At 45.8% G+C, this 19,821-nt stretch overlaps 1 protein-coding gene across 1 annotated transcript; it reads left to right on the top strand.

Moving 5' to 3' along the window:
• The first annotated feature begins 5,681 nt into the window (after positions 1–5,681).
• LOC6618769 (protein fork head) lies at positions 5,682–9,928 on the top strand. The gene is given in 1 exon segment (XM_002042991.2): positions 5,682–9,928. A coding segment is annotated over 1 exon segment (2,064 nt). The 5' UTR covers positions 5,682–6,371; the 3' UTR covers positions 8,436–9,928.
• Positions 9,929–19,821: the final 9,893 nt, after the last annotated feature.

The following is a 19,821-nucleotide window of genomic DNA, read 5'->3' as shown; positions in this document are numbered from 1 at the left end:
TCATATCAGGCCGCACAAAAGTTTATGAATGATAGCCAGAAAATGGCAAACCGGTATTCAAATTGTATTTATTTTATTATTTACCGATGCCATTGCTTAAATCTCGTTGTAAATTGATTAATGCTCGTATCGCCACTGGTCATCGGTTGTCATTGTTTTCGGAAGTAATTAAGACCCAATCGGACTGGCCAGAGTAAATAAAACTCCAATCATATTTGCTTTGGCGTTTCGACACTCAAAAAATCACAACGCCACTGCGATAAGTCGGTTCCAGTTCCAGTTCCAGCTGTAGTGATAGCTGTGGTTATGGTTGTACTACTGGAACCCCAAGTGGACGCCACCCATAAACCTGCATCTATCTGCGATACGGGGGCCCCAGCTTGTAAATCAATAAACTACCGAAGAGTTTGGGCTTACAGCCCCTCGAAAAAAAACTATACGCCCAGTCCAAAGCTAGCCATCCATATCCCTCCGATGTGACATATTCCGCTCTACAACAATTAATTGAATTGTTTGTACGGACATGTGTAGATACAAATGTATCTTTGTAGCTGTATCTGTATCTGTCTTCGTATCTGTATCTTGAGCTGGAGCTGCGTGTGAACACGGCCACTCAATAACGCGCAGCACGATAACAATAATTTTTTCGACAATTTGACAGCTTTTTCGGCTGCCGCAACGCAACGCTCGTCATTGAAATGGGCGGCTTCTGGGCCCAGGCTCAGTTCATAACATATTGTTAGATAGTTAGATAGGTAAATAAAAAATACATACATAGTTTTTTTAGGGGGGACTTTATAAAACTGGCAGCAGTCTCGTTGTCGCCACGCTACAATGCTCGCCGCTGGAAAGTTAATTTTTCAGGCAACGAATATGTAATTAGCAGCCTGGTGCTAAGTTGCATGGGTATTTTGAGAGTAGTGGATAGAAGAAATCTGTATCTTCGGACGCGAGCTGAACAAAACATTCTTTCGCATGATCAATATGGGGGGCGGTGGTGGTGGTCACTCTCGAAATCCCAGCTAAAGTTTGGGGTTGCATAAACTGGTTTGGTGGGAGAAAACCGGCTCTCGGGGTTCTAATCAACTAAATCGATTGGAGCGATTCCAGCCAAAATATAATTTGTTTGGAAAATTACTTAAGATCGAATAAACATGGATTAAAAATATGCTGTGAAATTAAGATAAACAAATTAGGAACAATCGGTCAAAGTGTTACCTATTTTAACTACAATGTGTGCTTATGTTAAATGTTATATAAGATTACTTGAATTCAGAAATAAATAATTGGGAATGCCTAGTAAATAGTAAAATTAATTAAAGACAAACAGTGGCACTTATTAGCTACTATTATATTAGCTATTTTAGTTTAGAAAAAATTCTTACATAATCTGAAATATGGCGTATATTTTCTATTTACCCCACAAATTAAAATGGAATTCCGCTGTTTGGATTGCATGTGAGGGGTTCACCTCTTCTGCGGATTCTTAATTAAAAGAATAGAATTCGCTGTTTTCTTGGGGGCCGGTGGAAATAAGGTCGCCAGGGCCTTAATAGCACTGCTTTCCCGTGTTTGCACAAAGATAAAAACCAGAAACTTTATAGCCACCCGCAGCCAAATAGATAAAATGGAAATAATCAAGAAAAAGCGCGACTAGGCTCTGATTTATGCGATATCTAGAGTCGTAGCCCCATGGGCTCCCCAGCGATAAGGCACGCACCCCAAAATGCGCCAAATTCCCTCGATTCCCAAACTGCATCGCCCGATTCGAACCCCGAGTACTGGGGCCCTTGGAAAAGTGCAGTTTTCGGTTTCCGTCACTGTTTCGAGTGCAAACAGCGGCGGGCAGAGAGGGAAAAATGTGAATCACGATGACGACGGCTGACGCGCCAAAAACTGATAAGGCCGCGAGGGAAAATCACATGTGAAAGTAGGGAAAGAGGAAAATCTTGAGGCGGCTAAAGGTGCGCTGCGCGGCTGAGTGTGCCGGCAAACACACTCGCCAGATAAATTGTGAAACGGAAATGAAACACCTACGCAAATAGTGAAAACGGCTATGTTGTGCAGACACAGCCGCAAACAAGCAACATCCTAATTTAGATAAGAGCCGCTTTATGGCCCCGAAGAAAGTAATTTCGATCCTGAAACCCATACATATATCCGCAGCGTTCTAATTAATGCAGCGTTCCGCTCGCCAGCACCCTTTCGACCCATTTGCTCTAGTTTCGCCGTCACCTTTGGCACCAGGTACATAAGGAACTATATACCCAACATACTCGCTGGATGCTGGACTGTCGGGATGCGGTTCTTTGGGCCATTGTCTGCGTGGCCGGGGCAGCCATAAAATTGGCATTGTTTTCTATGGTAAACACGCGCGCAATGCGGTCGTAAAACAAAAGACGCTTTTATGGTTACGCTCATTACGGCACACGCAGTACAAAGAACAAGATACACACGCAGCCGCAGATACAGATACGGATACGCATACCGATTCACAGAGCCATGGCAAAATACCTAGCAGATACACCACACACCCAAAATGCCCCATAAAAAGCGGCAATTCTAAATTGAATATTGACTTCTAAAATAAAACTTTGTATCTAATCTTAGCTGTTCAAACAATTGGCTGTTTGGTCTATTTAGAGCAAAAGCAACAAGAGTAAAAAACAAGAGTATATCTACCAAAACAAAACACATTAAAACCGTTCAATAATGCAAGCTAACACTTTTCTAATGAATTTCATGGAAAAGTTAATGCAAATTAGTTGAAAAGAGCCGAAACAAGATTTAAATGCCAGCGTAAACCGGATAATCTGCAGTTTTTTTAGTAGTTGTTTGACATAAACAAAATATATATGCTTTTAATTGGCAGGAAACCTTTTCTTTAATTTGCATACACTCCCAAGATTCTCTATACAGTATATCCATTTAATTATCCCAAGCAGAACCGTTAAGTAAACTTCATGAAACACTGCAAGATCTCGAATTGTTTGCGCTGCATATTAGAACTTTGCGATCATCTGTTGCTGCTGTTGCAAACGGTTAAATAATCACTAATGAGCCCCGATAATTGGGTTAAGCCAAAAAATACAAAGCAAATAAGACAACGAAAACCGTTTAAACGACATTGATATGGATGTCCATCGTCCGATGTCCGATGGTGGCCGGGTATTTTAATTTGTGTGAAAATATTGTTCAAACAAATAAATCAACAATAACCAATAATAACAATAAAAATAAATATTATTCGTATTATGCCACCACGCCGATATAGATATAGCAACAGATACAGCTGCGGACGTCATCTATCTGAGAAATGTTGGTCAAATGCTCCGGTGGATATATGTATATGATTTTGTAAAGTCATTGCCACACGGCGCATGCGTCACATAAATGCTTAAAACCAACAGAAAGCGCAGCATTTTAAAGCCATATCAACAAAAATCAAAACAAAGCGGCGAAAAAGTAGTAAAGCAAATATTTTCCATAAATATACATTTATACATTGTTGGGGCGCCAACAATTGAAACTAATTAAAAAGTTTGGGCATGGCTTAGAGCCGAATATAGCCGACTGTATCAAAAAGGCAGCCAATCTGAATCCGAATCGCAATGTGATTCCGACCTACAGTGGCGCGCTTTTAAAGCAAATAAATAAATAGATAAATGACTAAAGGTAAATAAGTACACATTTTTGGACTGCCTGGCATTACTATTTGCAGAGAGTCTACGCCAAAAAAGCACACATTTGATGCGCTCTGAACAACCAAAGTACCTACCAACCCAACGCCCACACGGCAAACATTAATGAGCCAAAGCCACTTGAATTGCCTGTGAAATACAATAAAAATATTAAATATTTAAGCACATTACGGTTATTAGAAGTGCACATAAGGATTTGAGTACATATGTGCTCAGTCACCGAAAGTGTTTGATGTTTAATGATCATCACGATGGGATATAGATATCCGAGTGGCACGCCAAACAATGTTAAAAAGGTTAAATATTATGAATACCTTTGTGGAGCGAAAGATTTTTTCCTGATTCAGTTTTATCTCTCAATCTTATCTAGCCCATGGTTATTGTAAACAATTATTCAAACAATTTGAAGATAATCTTGAATATGATAAAAATATTACTCAGTAGTGCTTTTGTGAAGGCAAACGGCTCTATATAACATGATCATTAGTCATTTTAATTACTCGGAAATGGGGCGATCATAAACTGTGATTTCAACCACAAGTGATGTGTTTCATTATATTTCATTGATAATTTGAAATATTCTAGGCCTATGCGCCTAGATGTAGGCTACAAAAAAGTGAGAGGAAAAGAAACTGCTGCATTGACAAATGGAAAAGTAATGCGGAAATTCCCCGCTTTTCCTCCAGCTCAGGTAGATCTTAATTGAGCAAAACATTCATTGAGAAACGAGACAATCGTCCTTTTATGACTCGCAATAATGAGCCTGGCTCACACACACACATACTCTCACGGATTGGCACACACTCGCACACAGACACACACACATGCACAGGCACTCGCAGATACACTTGGCCAAACGAAAGGGTTAAGCGGAATAGGAAAGGCGTCTATGGTTTATGGCCCGAAATTAGAATGCGTTTTAACCGGGACCATAAACGTGGATAGATGGCCGGGATACCAGGAAGTAGCCGCCAGCACGCGCTATCAATGAACTGTGGATGCTCGTGTTTCGGGTATCTCAGGTAGGATGCAGTGGGATGCTCAGATGAGATGCGGATGATGCTGGCCAGATGCAGATCTGGGTCACTTTCGCAATGACTTGCCAAAAAGGTGAACTGCGCCGCTGTTCTGATGATTTGCTGCTGCCGCTCGCGATGCCTCGCCACGAATGCGAATGGGAATGAATGAGAGTGACATTGGCATACCTTAACCTCAAAAGGGAAAAAGCGGTGCGGATACGGAAAAAACTGGCTGAAAAAACACACACAGATATTATTAAATGTCTTGTTTGGGAGCCAAACCCAGCCAAGCCAGGCCAGACCAAAGCACTCGGTCTTTTTGTTTCTCTCGAAAAACAGAGCGTCGTCGCATTCTCAGTCTCCCCAGAGATTCGGTCTCCAGAACCCGTCTTAATGGTTTTTTTCCACATTTTTCTTTTTATTTTCTGATAGCACGCTACGGCGAGAAGGAGAGCGAGCGATTATTGATCGCATTAGGGAAAATCGTTAACTGTAACATGGCGTCGCTCAGCATTAGGCTAGGCCACTGCGGGTGTATCTGCAGCTGTATGCGTATCCGGCATCTCTGCCCGTGTATCTGTGTCCGCACGGCTGCGGGTGTGTGAGTGGAGGGCGTTGCTGACTGCGGCCTGGCCACGCCCCCCCAATGGCCAGTTGCCTGGCAACCGGCCCTGCTCTGTTGATACAAGAGGCCAGCCGACCAATGCGCTTGCGCCGCAGCACCACTGTGTACGTAAGAGAACCGCCGCCTGTCATTGGTAACTCCGCCAGGGTGGTGGTGAGACGCACTATACCGCCGGGCCATTGGCGAGAACGAGTCGGAGCTGGTGCTGCCCGGGTGCGTCGCTGCTGCCGCCGCCGCCGCTGTTGTCGACGCCGACGTCGGCCGAGGCACTTGAGCGCGGCTCGAACAATATTTGTTGGCAGCAAGCGCAAGCCAAATAGTAGACAAGCGTTCCCCTCTGCAAACAGTCACATTCAAGAGCTCAAGCCAAAGAGACACTCGAGCGGACCAGCAGCTAAAGCGGCAACGGCAACAGCAGCATCAGCCAAAGCAGCAAAAGCAAAAGCAGCAGCAGCAAAAGCAGCAGCACAGCACAGCACAACTCCCAGCTTCAGACTTCAGTGGCCAACAGCCAGCTAGATATTCACGTTCGTGCGTCGGTGTTTTGTGGCCGCTCGGTGCGGCAGACAACAAAAATCACATACAAAAATACAAAGAAAATACAAAAAGAATCGAATCATAATAGAAAATAAATATATATTTTATATGATTATCCCGCACAAATAATTAAACCACGGTGTGTTTACAAACAAAGCTTAGAATCAGAATCAGAAACGGAATCGGAATCAGAACCTTCCAGCCAACAAGTGACAAGTGCCGAAGTGCTTTCGATAAAATGCCAGATATATGCAAACCGATTGAAGCAGTGATAGTGCACTGAATCCACAGTTGATATACAATATATCACAGTAAAGCCACGTTTTAAAGACCTCCTTTTTGATTTTCGTTTTGACTAACGCGTTGCAGAACGCGTTGCCTTTTCCATCGATCCACCAGAGGGCAGCGCCTCCGAAAGCCGGCAACATAACGGCGCAACTATTGAACAGCTTTCTGAAGGGTAGCCCCCACCAGACCACCATTGACATCATGCAGAAGCTCTACGCGGAGCCGCCTCCGAGCAGTGCTCCGGTGAGCATGGCCAGCTCGGGTGGCGGTGGTCCTCCGTCGGGCGGCGGAGGAGGAGGCGGTGGGCCCCCACCGCCCAGCAACAACAACCCGAATCCGACGAGCAACGGTGGCAGCATGAGTCCCCTGGCCCGATCCGCCTACACAATGAACAGCATGGGCCTGCCGGTGGGCGGCATGTCATCGGTTTCCCCTCAGGCGGCGGCCACATTCAGCTCCAGCGTCCTGGACTCGGCGGCGGCGGTGGCCAGCATGAGCGCCAGCATGAGTGCCAGTATGAGCGCCAGCATGAATGCCAGCATGAACGGCAGCATGGGTGCGGCGGCCATGAACTCGATGGGCGGCAACTGCATGACCCCCAGCTCGATGAGCTACGCCAGCATGGGATCACCGCTCGGGAACATGGGTGGCTGCATGGCCATGTCGGCAGCCAGTATGTCGGCGGCAGGATTGAGCGGTACCTATGGTGCCATGCCGCCGGGATCGCGGGAAATGGAGACGGGATCGCCGAATTCCCTAGGCAGATCGCGGGTGGACAAACCAACTACGTACAGAAGGAGCTACACGCATGCCAAGCCGCCATACAGCTACATCTCACTGATCACCATGGCCATCCAGAATAACCCCACCAGAATGCTGACGCTCTCGGAGATCTATCAGTTCATCATGGATCTGTTTCCGTTCTACAGGCAAAATCAGCAGCGCTGGCAGAACTCCATTCGGCATTCGCTGAGCTTCAACGATTGCTTCGTGAAGATTCCCAGGACGCCGGACAAGCCAGGAAAGGGATCGTTTTGGACTCTGCATCCGGATTCGGGGAATATGTTCGAGAACGGGTGCTATTTGCGGAGACAGAAGCGTTTTAAGGACGAGAAGAAGGAGGCCATTAGGCAGCTACACAAGAGTCCGTCGCACAGCAGCCTGGAGGCCACCAGTCCGGGCAAGAAGGATCACGAGGACTCGCACCACATGCACCACCACCACCACAGCCGGCTGGACCACCATCAGCACCACAAGGAGGCGGGCGGAGCATCGATCGCCGGCGTGAATGTCCTGAGTGCGGCACACAGCAAGGACGCGGAAGCCCTGGCCATGTTGCATGCCAATGCCGAACTGTGCCTCAGCCAGCAGCCGCAGCACGTGCCCACCCATCACCACCACCAACATCACCAGCTGCAGCAGGAGGAGCTGTCGGCGATGATGGCCAATCGGTGCCACCCGTCGCTCATTAGCGACTACCACTCGTCGATGCATCCGCTGAAGCAGGAGCCCTCTGGCTACACGCCCTCCAGCCACCCGTTCTCCATCAACCGCCTGCTGCCCACGGAGTCCAAGGCGGACATCAAGATGTACGACATGAGCCAGTACGCCGGCTACAACGCCCTCAGTCCGCTGACCAACTCACACGCTGCCTTAGGCCAGGACTCCTACTACCAGAGTCTTGGCTACCATGCGCCCGCCGGAACCACGAGCTTGTGACATCACCAATACCCGCTGGCTTAAGGACGCGCGGAGCAGATGCTGCGCTCGCAGCAGCAACAGCACTTGCAGCAGCAGCACCAGCAACACCAGCAGCAACAGCAGCAGCACCAGCTGCATCAGCAACAGCAGCAGATGCAGCAGTCGGCGCAGCAACTGACATCCGCTTCCAATACACCAGCAACATCAGCAAAGGCCAGCGGCAAGGCGGGATCGGCTTCGGCCTCGGGATCTGGGTCAGGATCGGGTTCAGGATCGGGCTCTAACTACTCACAGAAGCTGCAACAGCAGCACCAGCAGCAGCAACAACAGCAGGCGGCGGCGCAGCAGCAACACCACCAGCAGCAGCAACAACTGCTGCAGGAACTGCAGGAGGACTCATCGAACATCACCAGCGATCTGAGCGAGGAGCAACTGCAGCAGCATCAGGCCGCCCAGCAGCAGTTGTACAACAACTATCAGCAGTATGCCGCGGCGGCAGGCTATAGAAATTGGAATCACGGCCTGGCTTTCAATGGAGCCGCCGCCCTGCAGAATCTTCTGTAGCTATAGCTACAGATCCCGATCTCCACAGGCAGCGGCTTTGTTGCGGGCCTGCCAATTAGCGAGTGCAGTGGCGGTGGCTTTTAGCACCTGGCCGCATCCGCATCCGCACTCGCATTCTCATCCTTTGAGCACGTGAGTCTTGGGCCGCAACTCGCAGTTGTACATATAGAGATAGCTATGAAGAGCGCTGCCTTTTGAGTTGTTCAGTTCCAGTACTATATAGATTATATAGACTCTGTTCCGGGGGGTTATTAAATCGAGACGGAGGAGGAGGAGGAGGAGCGAAAGAAACCGTGATGTAGTTGTAAGTGCAGCAGAACTTTTGTTAACATTTTTACGTTTTGCTAATACAAATACAAAATAATAATTCCGTGCCATTTGTTTTCGTTGTTTCGAAACAAGCAATAACAATCAAAGCGGTTATAACTGAAAATTTGAAATCACATTTTAAATGTATCCGAGTAAGGAGAAGATTGAGGAGAGGAGATGTAGAGAAGGGATCGTGTGTAATGTTCTTTCAGAAAACAAAGCCCCAAATGAAACAGTCCCAAAAAGAGAGATACAAATACTAAACCCTTTATCCAAAGGCAATCGCAATCGCAATCGAATTCGAATCGCAAAAGATCAAAACCAAAAAGAAATCTAAAACCGAAATCATCATATTGAGCAGTCCAGCAAAAACCCTAAGAATCTTCAACTATCTAAGCAACAAAATCTGGCCATGCATAAGAAAACGACACGTTTTAACTGAATAATTTAACAAATTCCTATTTATATATACGCGCATCGATATACGACCATGTATCGCAAAATCCCGCATTTCATTTACATTATGTGTCTTCTGTTGTTGTACGAATTCGTTAGGTTAAGGCATTTTGTAAATAATCTATAAATAGATACATTTAAGCAACCCCCTCCCCGAAATACCCAATTTAACTAAGGACCCATTGCAAGCAACCAACTTTTAACTAACTCGAGAATTAATCAAATTGTATGAAATTATGCCACACCACTTGAAAGTAAACATAATATAAATATAAATACTGTATAGCATTTAACGTTTAATTAGCATAAATAATGAAAGCAAAAAAACAAAAAGGAAAAAAAATCACATAAAAAGCGAAACTGCAATTATTATTCAATAATTTTTAATATTAGTTATATTGTGCGTAATGAAAAATAAAAACCAATTGCAAACACAAAACAAAGACCCATTTTTACATTGAGCTAAGCTAATTAATTAAACTTGATAAAAAATAGTCTAAATATAAACACACCCACACATACTGACACTGACAGACACAGAAACAAATGAAAATTACTGTAAAATACACAATATAAAATTCAATAAATGTCAATGCAAGAATTAAAATCCAACTCTAAAGCTAGTAAAATTAATATTATTATAAATCATGCAAAACAAACACAACGTCAACGACAACCAAAATCGACTATTTTAATGTTTGAAATACAAGAAAAAGGAAAAAAAAGTACCATAAATTAGTTTTCATTTCCCAACCTTTGTTGACTCAAGCAACTGACCTCCAACAATCATTTATATATTGATTGGGCCGCCCGGATGGCTGACTATCTCCATCGACGCTATCAATGCAGCGAATTCGAATTGAACGACCGATAGCTGAGCTGAGTAGTTCCAAGAGTCGCTATCTTATCGCCGTCACTCAGATTCAGAGTGCAGTTTTCCACCACTACCATGCCACGATAAACCCTTATCGCCGTGCACTCATAAATTGCAACGGAACAAGAAGGTAAACAACCAGGATGGGACCCATCCCAACCCATCCCATCCCGTCCCAAACCGTCCCATTCCCGCCCGGACTTGACACACTGACTAACCCATCTCAGTCCAGGCACAACCCAGCCCGATCCCTCTGGCCAAAAAGAGCGCGTAGGGTAGTGGATATCTTCTGCCCGACTCGACTCCCCTCTGTTTGCTTTCTAGTAATATTCATGGAGCACTACGAGTCGAGTTCGAGCACCTTCCCTATCGCTGCAATGGACCTTATCGCTGCAATATAACCCAACAGAGCCTGATCCGACGCAGTTCCCCCTGGCGAACTACAACCACCTTTTGATTAACATCGGTGTGATTCATTTGGAAGAATCTACGATCCAGGTCCTACGATTCTCGGACATTCCGAAGACATTAAAATTATTGCTTATCTAGAGCTCGGGCATGAGCGTGTTTGACGAGCAGTTGTCGCTTTTAATTAAGCGGGAAGGTCACCATTTTCTATATGTCCATACGACACATTTTATTTATACGTACATGTACTTGTGCCTGTGGGGGCGACTGGACTGGCTTTAATACATTTTTTATAGCCTCCAAGCCGACTGGAGCTGTTCCATAAAGAGTTCGCTTTGTTGTTCAGCTGGGGTCGTGCCGTCGACGGTATTGGATTGTATTGGACTGGAAATGGGTACGGCGGTTAGGGGATAGGGGATAGGGGATTGTGGGATCGGGGGACCTGGGAAGGGGTGACTTGGTCTGGGTCTCGGTCTCCAGCAAAAGCGACAACAAACGAAGCGCCATTTTGTTGTCGCTTCAATTTCGATTTTTCCTTGACATTGTGACTGCCAGCGTTCTGGCGGAGTTTCTTCATTTTACCCCGGCTGGCAAACAACCCCATCTGGGCTGGCTTAGGAAATCTGTGTTTTGGGGTTGGTTCGGCTAAACTGACAACCACCCAATGGTCCCACCACCCAACCACCCACTCGAACCCCCACCGAGCCCGTCCACAATTTATATATCGATGCCTCAATGCCAGACATGCGCGCTAAAGACGCTCCAGAGTTTGTTGAGCTCTCTAGACAAGGCGGCACGGCTATATTCCATATCTATATCTACATATACATCTATATCTATATCTATTCATAAATGCCACACCACAGACTGCCACCGCTGTTGCCATCATTTTGCAATTATTTTTGCCGGAGACCGATTTAAAATTCTATTTCCACCAACAAGTTCAGCTGCACTCTCTCTTTCACAAAACTGGCAAAACAAAGGCATTTCGAAATCGGCAAATAGGAAAATTTTGTCATGACATTTGTCAGGTCATTAAAAATGTATGATTGCCACAGTTCCGTGGAAGTCATCGAATAATGTCTGGGAACCCCCTCTTTTCATATAATGTGCATTCCTCTATTTGATAAAATGTATTATTTACACAAGCAAAATTCCCCAAAAAATGCCAAGTTAAATTGAATTCAAAGTGAAAAGTTTCAGACACTTTTCCAAAAGCAACCGAATTTCAGTTCGGTTTTCCCGCAGCACAGATTGTGGCAACAAAGTTGAATTCAGTCGAGTTTCTGGCCAAAAGCCCCGGCTGCTTTTGCTGCTAATAAAGAACCACAATCTTGTAGTAATATTCTAATGGAATATTTAATTTTAAAACGAGACACTGCCAACTCGGGGCGTACAAAGCGAGGAGAATCCCTGCGAAGCGTTGAAAAAGTGGTCGGGCAACCCTTTTTTCCTCAGCTTATGCCGGATGGATACACAGGAAGTAGTGCCTTTGCCATCCTCCCAGCTCCGTCCTCCCCCTCCTCCTGCTCCTTGATCTCCAAACAGCAAGGCACTCAAAGACAGCGCAAGTACACTGGATTAAAAAGTGGTTAAGCATTAGGATTGCCTCAATACATATTAGTTAACGAAATCGTTTGCATTTATTATTTTCTATAGTCAGTAGCTCACAATGATGGCAAATCTTTTCTATTCAAAAAGCATTAATTATGTTGGTAAGATCAAATTTCTCGCCGCTAATGCTCATGTGCTAGTATGTGCCATTAAGCATGGCATGATTAATGCGATTGTGGCACTCAAAGTTTTGCAATCTAGTCGGCTTACTTAATATTAAGAACATAGTATGGGTATAGTATAAATTCCATAGTGGCAGTGCTGACTTGAATACTCAAGCGCCATTATTAAGAATTATTAATGGTATTTCGAATCACTTGTTTAATAGTGAATGTAGTCCATGGGAACATATGTTTCTTTTTGCCAGTGTATCCATCTCCTGGTTGGAGGTGGTGGAAACGGAGGATGTAGTCGTGGATGTCGCTGCAGGGGCAGCACTCGCTTGCTTGGTTGACTGGTTGGCTGGATGGTTCCATCTCTCCACGTGGACCCCCATGGACCCGGACCCGCCTCTGCGATCTCCACTCGCTTTGTGCACTGCTTTTTCATTATAATAATACTTTGTAATTAGGTTTTCGAAAGTTAATTAAAATTCGGTTATGAAAGCGGAAACTTTCTCATGAACGCTTCCGGTTATAAAAACGCATGATGGCGGATGGGTTGAGAGTTTTGCCGTTCCGGGTGGTGGGGTTTTTTGGAGGGTTCAGTCCCTGTGGGTGGGGCTACCCGGTTAGGCAAATGGAAAACGCCTGGGTAGAAAAAAAGGGTAGAAGAATGAGAGGGAAAAAGGATTTTCGGTCTACAGTTGAGACAGGCAGGGAATAAAAGATGGAAACGTACAAGGAACCGAAAATGTGGGGGGGGTGGTCTCTTTTTGGGCAAAGGGAAAAAGCACACGGTGTGGATACAGCGGGCATGGCGGCTGTACAGCAGACAACGGACTGGCTCTCTCAACTTTGTTTCGAGAAAATTTTTGTGCAAACATTTCTGTGAAATTAAAAAATACATATTATATTTTAATGAGCAAAATGGCTGCCTGCCATCGTGTTGTCACGTTTTAATGCCAGCCGCGCCCAGAAACGCAAGGTTGCCATTGCCAGGCATTGCGAACGGGATAATTAAAATGATGACTTGAAAATAAATTGCCGTTATCTCTGACCAACAGGCTGGCTCTTTTCGCTCTGCCTCTGCTGCGCTTGGCTGTTGTGTTCTGGGACCCCACCCAAAACCGTTGCCGGTTGTCGATGACACGTCGATGTCGACAGCGCCCCATCATTATGAAGTGGGTAAGTGGGCACTGCTGGCCCAGGTCCTCGTCCTGGCGAGTGTCCTCGGTGTCCTTTTGGCGGGTCCGTTGCTGTGTGTGTGTGCTCTATCAGCGCCTGCCGCTGCTGCGTGCTTGAGAACGACACTTACGGATTAGGCCAGCACCAGCGCCATCACCACGAAGCATCACCATCAGCATCAGCAGCTACAGCAAGCGAAGCACCCAACAGCAACATCTGATGTCCTTTTGGCCGCTGCAGCCGGTTCCTTGCTGCATTGTTCGCTCTTCTTGTTTATCTAAAACATTCCACACATAATTAGCAGCAAAGCTCTGCAGTGCCACACCCTCATTTCCTGGCTGGCAAATTGAAATTAATCCGCGAAACCTTACGCTCGAAAATGCGGGCACGTGTCCTTCGGCGCAAAGGAGTTCCGAAAGTCCTGCCACGCGTCATCCTCTGCCCTCGACAATCAAAACATTACAAATCTGTATGGGCTGAGTGTGAAATCTGCTGGGCATTATCTGAAAACAAAGTGCCATACGTTTTGGCCGATATCTTGGACTATATCTGCTGCCGATGATGGCCGGCAACAGCGGGCTTAGCTGCAACGTCAACGCATTAATCACGTTTCGGCATGGGTATGGATGGTATGGAACGGTATAGGAATTGGTATAGTAGGAATCGCTGGGGAGTGGGTGGTTGCCCATTTGTGGTTGGTGGGTGGCTCGGCTCGGCTCGGCTCGGTGGGTTGACAGTGACTGATGTGCTGGGAAAGAGGAGGTCGGACGGGCGGTTAGGAAGGCGGCTTATCGATTGGCAGTTCGAACACACCTTTATCGTGGAGCAGCAGCCCATTCGATTGGATGAAATTTCAGACGACCACATGGCTGGCATCTAATAATCAAATTGCATTTTGACAGGCCAACAGTAGGGGAGTATGGTGGCATTGGAGTGTGGGATGGAACTCATTAGGAGCTGAGTATGATGAATGAACACAGCACGCAGTGTTTGGCCAGCGGCAGAAAGTATTATTGGAAATGTTTAAAGCCAGCAGGAAAATGAAAAAAGTATCCGGATAGCATTCAGCATTCAGGGCGAATGAGTGCTCCGCATCGCAGGTTGATTATTTATTTTTGTTTTAATTAAAACTCGCACGAAATGCACTCGCAATGTTTTTCATTTAAATGCAATTAAGTTAATGCCCGGCACAAACGGCGGAAAGTATACAGATACATTTAGCATTTGGCAAAAATCAAATCAAAATCTCGTATTAAATTAATTCGATTTGTTTGAAAATGTGTTTGCATACGCAGGCGAAATTAATGCGAAAGTGGGGAGTGGGCGTTGAAGTAGGCGTGGTAGCTGGCCCATCCGGTTCCGGTTGCGAATGCCGAACAGCGGAAAGCGGAAACGGACATGGTCATGGTCCGATCTGCTCGGTTGTTTGCGGAAAACGCCTCACTGCATAAATGGACGAGTGAGTGATTGAATGGGTTCCACAGCCACATTCACTCTCACACTCACATTCACATCCATACTCACATTCACACAACGAACAACAAGGATAAACAAATTTGGCAGAGGCAACAGTTTCATGCAATCTAATTCACAATTAATGACAAATTCCCTGCCACTTACGAGTCTACGTGGGCATATGTGTGTGCATGTGTATGTGCGTACGAGTATCTGTGTGTTGCAAGCGAAAATATTTGCACAATAATTAATTGAATAATGTCAATAAATTTTCAACACATTTCCTCACTGACACACACACACACACAATGTGAGCCAAACTTTCCCAGACTCACACATGTCCGTGCACAGGACAAACACATTTGCGTACGAAGGAGCAAGGGAGTCGAGTCCTGGCCCGCTTCCAACTTGGGACAATGTGCTCGCCAACTGGACAAGTTTGTCTGCCATTCCTCGACCATCCAACGGACTCGTTCCAGCAACGAATCCGCCTCTCCGCCGCTCCTGCCCTCCAGTTCCCCAGCTCTCCAGCTCTCCGGCTCTCCGTGGTGGTGATGGTGCGATTAGGCGAAACGAATCAACAAATCAACACACTCAGCAAATTCGTCAGCAGGATGCGGATGCCGTTCGCCACTGCTGGTGCACATTGTGTCTCATTTCCATTTTCAGCAAGACCAAGAGCAAAAGCAAAAGCAGCACGACCAGCAGCAGCCGACGTCGACTGTTCAAAAGTTTGTCTTTCAATTTCGAAAATGGTATTTGTCAAGTGGGTGCCCCAACCCAATGCTTCCCCCCAACCCCCTTTCCCAGTCCACATACTATGCCACCCCCACATGCTTCACCCTTCTGTTGGGCTTTTGGATTTGCATAGCTCAGCAGGAGCAGCTCGCCCGGACCGAACCGCTTGAATCGTAGGGTCCATGTGTGTCCTTCAAATGGCTCAAGTGGCGTTGAGCAACAGCCCCGGGAAAAGGCGACTCCGGCTGACACACAGACCGGCTGCCCCAATTCCGGGCTTTTTCCTGGCCTTTCGCATGTGAGCGCCGCTTGTTTTACTCCGAAAAAACATCCGAGTTGGTCAACTTGGAAGAAGGATAATAAGGCTTGGTATTATCCGTGATCGGTATTTAAATGTTCGTGGTTTTTAGTTGAAGAACTGCACAGCATAGATTCAAAAAGAAATCTTTCATTGATTAACTTTTCCTATGAAAGTAAACCAAAAGTATGTAAATGATTCTAAATGCGAATTGTTGTGGATGTTTGCCAGTTGATGAGATACATTCAATCGATGGCTCATAGGTGAATGCGCTGTCATCCTTTTGCCCGGCAGGCTTGATCCTTGATTCCATTCATGAATCGCTATCTAGGGAAATAGGGAATGGGATGAGCAGGACGGACAGGACAACAGAACCGATCTGGCATGAGAGCGACCGAGGTAGGATCCCAGAGCAATTGTTAAGCCAGCTAAGCCATCAAAACAAGGACCATTCAAAGCAGCGACGACTCACGGCATCTTAAGCCAATAAAGAAAACAGGATAAGCCATCATTTCCGAATTGCAAGTCAAAAGGATGTAAGCAGGCGGAATTCCCCGCAAAACATCAAATGAGCAAATGCGCAAATGAGCGCAGAGTCGGGGGAAATGCACTTTTCCCTGTCATGTGTTCGAGAGTGCTCAAACAGTTTTTACGGCCAATTGAGCAGGGGCCACAACAACTACCAGAAGTTACCCGGAAAGTTACGTGGAGTGGGCGGAGGAAGCCCCGGTGGCAAAGCTCACCGCATAGCACATGTAAATGTCAGAGCTGGCAAATCCTCCGTAATTGATCGAGCCCATGGAGCGAAGCTTACCGACTGTCGCCGCGGGTGCAATCCCAATAAAATTCGAAATCCGTAATGCTGCAGCTCTCCGGCGGCTAAGTACCTGCTCCGCACTCGGGCACAATGGGCGCCCATTCATAAGGCGACTGTCAATCATGTCTAACCCGTCGACAAAACGTCGCCGCGCCGAAGAATTTCGAGCCACCCCGGGGAAAATTCGTGCAGATGTTCTAGGGTCACGAAATAAAAAAAAAAAAACAAAACATAAAAAGAAAATTCTTAAACCTGACTGACATGCAAATAAATGTCAGGTGCAAGTCCCGGGGTCAGATCAAAGTCTTGAAAAGTCTGCGGCCCAAATGCTAACAGCAGGTCAACTAGCCAGCTCAAAATATTTTCCACATTATATATCTACTAGCTGTTATCTATGCGTAATGTGCCAATATTTTTACATGTTAAACAATTGTCGCTGCCCCTTTATGGCCCTCTGGCCCGAGGACTGACAACTAAATTAAGCCATTTGTCACAGCTTATTTTCACATATGCTGGCATTTAGCACGCAGGTTACTCGGAAAGTGCACCCCAATCCGGGGGAGTATGCCCCGGAATCAGCCTCCGTCCGGCGGTGGTGACAGACGCCTTTTGATTGGAAATATTCCTGCGTGGTCGGGCATTAGAATAACAGCAACGGAAATCCAATGAAAACAAAACCGCCCATCAACACCCTCGAAATAAATTGCCATGACATGGAAGTGCCAGTGGGTGGGTGGGTTATGTCGATTTCATTGTGGGTTATCCTGCCTAGCAGGACACAAAGGAGCTGTGTTGTTTTTGTTATTGTTGCTGATGCTGATGCTGTTGTTGCTCTTGTTCCGCGTGCCTTTGTGCCCAGGAAGACCCTTGGACCCCGGGACTCGTGTAGCATTTAATTGAAATGGGCGCGAGCGTTTGTTTCTACATTTTATGCTCACTAGCCGCATTAAAGTGCTAATGCACTGTTGTTGTTCTTGGCCGGGACAACCCCTAAACCGCCCAACAACAAAACGGCCGTCTGCCCTCACACCCGATTCACGAACAATCAACCCCAAATAATAGCAAGGATTATGCCATACATCAGGACGAAGGCTTGGGTTCTTGCTCGAAGGTCCTGGCTACACTGGGCTCGGCGCACCGAGTCCTGGCGACAGAGCGCAGGAGCGATAGAGACAGAGTGCATTGTCCTGACAGCAGAGAGGAAAGTAGAAATGTTATTGTGAAACTTGTAATACTCTTCCAACATACATATAAACTTTATGCTTTCTATGTTTAACTAAAGGCAAAAATAAATAAGATAGTTTATTTTTTTTTATTTTACAACTTTTACATGTTCTGTAACTATCCCAATATGTTAAACATTACACATATTTTTTACAAAAGTGTATGGAAGTGATGTAAGAGTATTTAAATAGTTTTCTATAGTTTCTATGATTTTTTCCAAAGGGGACGCTTTGGCTGGCGGATTGCTCTTCATCATCGTCATTTCCATCGACGTCGACATCCCGACATCCCCTTCCAATTCACTTGGTCTCGTATTCTCGTTTTTGGTGTATGTTTTGAGGCTACAGATATCAGGGCAATAAAATAATTGCGACAATAAGCGTTTCATTATTCATTTGTGTGACTGCAAGGGGCGAGCAATTTGTGAGCAGGTCGACCCACCGGGTGGTGCTGGCTGATGGCTGCTGGTGGGTGGGAGGCGGGAAAAGTCGACCGGGATGGAGTAAAATGCGGTGACGGATACGGATCGGCACTGATTGCAGGGGTGGTGACTGGTCTGAGCTGATGTTAATCCAACTGTGCTCGGCTTTCCTGGCTCTCATGCCCATTGCCGTTTTAGCAGTTAATAGTTTGGTACTCCGGCACTGAACTTTGATTTTCCCATTTCGGAATGGGTAAGGTTGTCATAAAAGGCGGAGGAGGGTGGCTGGCTGGCTGATGATCTTGATTTGATTAGGCCGGCGTTAATACAATTGATATTCCAGCAATGGGCTAATATAAAACTGCGTTTAGCCTTTTTTGTTTGAGTTGATGTTGCTGTTGTTGTGCTCTAAGCCGCACAAAGTCGTTGCAGTTGTTTGATTGCTTTTTTATTCCGACATTTGTTTGCCTGCCGGAGGATAAGCCAATTGCTATCTGGACTCTTCACATTGCTTGCAGACACTTCAAGCTAATTGCAGGCATTCCAGCATTAATCTGGGAAAAAGTGTGAAAAAAAGCGTGGAAAAAGCTTGGCTCAAGCCAACTTCAATTGATTGGCCTGGCCAATTGCAGTTTAATCTTTCGTCTGCCATTCGATTCCGCTTAATTGCACGGCTGGGTCAACTGTCTGTCTTGGCCAAAAAGGAAAATCGCTGGAAATAATTATAATTGAGGGCTCAGAAGTTGCTTGAATTTACATTCTTTTTCTACTTGCAGAAACTCAATGGAAATTTCTTAATTGAGTTTGCATAATTAGCGCGCTTAATCATCATTGAATCTGCATATTAATTGGGTCTCTCCATTTTTTTGTTTTCTGAACAAAAGTTGAAAAGGGTCCTAACTTTGGCGTTAATCGATGTGCCAGTGTCAATGACTTCTCCTTCGGCATTTGCTGTGCGATTTTAATTTTGTGTATATATTTGTGTGTTTGCATTGACAAATGCACAGTCAAAGCTGAAAATAAACAAAAGGCGAATAGCCACCCAGAATATCTCCTTCCGAATCGCAGTTGTGTGCCCAAGCCCAACTATATAGTACACAATACAGTTTTCAAATGCGCTGCTACCTTGCGCTTGTTATTACAGCAAACAAATGAAAGTGAAAGCATAAATTTTGCAATGCTTTCGCTTTGCTTTTTTTCGGAATACTACTATGGAGTACTACTGCTTTTTCCCGCTTTCATGGTTGTGGACTTGGCGAGACGGAAGACGAGGAAAGCGCGTTCGTTCACTTTGGTGCCAAAATTGCTTCCGAAATCAACCAGAATGTGTGTGTGTGTTGGCCATGTTGTGTTGGCCATCCCAAACATACCAACACATCCACGACGAAGCCCGGCTAGAACCCAAAGAGCCATGGAAGAGAGCTGGAGCTCGGCTGTCGAGTTTGAGTTTGCTGCTCAAATATTATGCGAACGCAAATATTTTTAT

This window comes from Drosophila sechellia, chromosome 3R, assembly GCF_004382195.2.
Source record: "Drosophila sechellia strain sech25 chromosome 3R, ASM438219v1, whole genome shotgun sequence".
NCBI lineage: Eukaryota > Metazoa > Arthropoda > Insecta > Diptera > Drosophilidae > Drosophila > Drosophila sechellia.
Note: the sequence above shows the minus strand (reverse complement) of the source record. Positions and strands in the feature narration are given on the sequence as shown.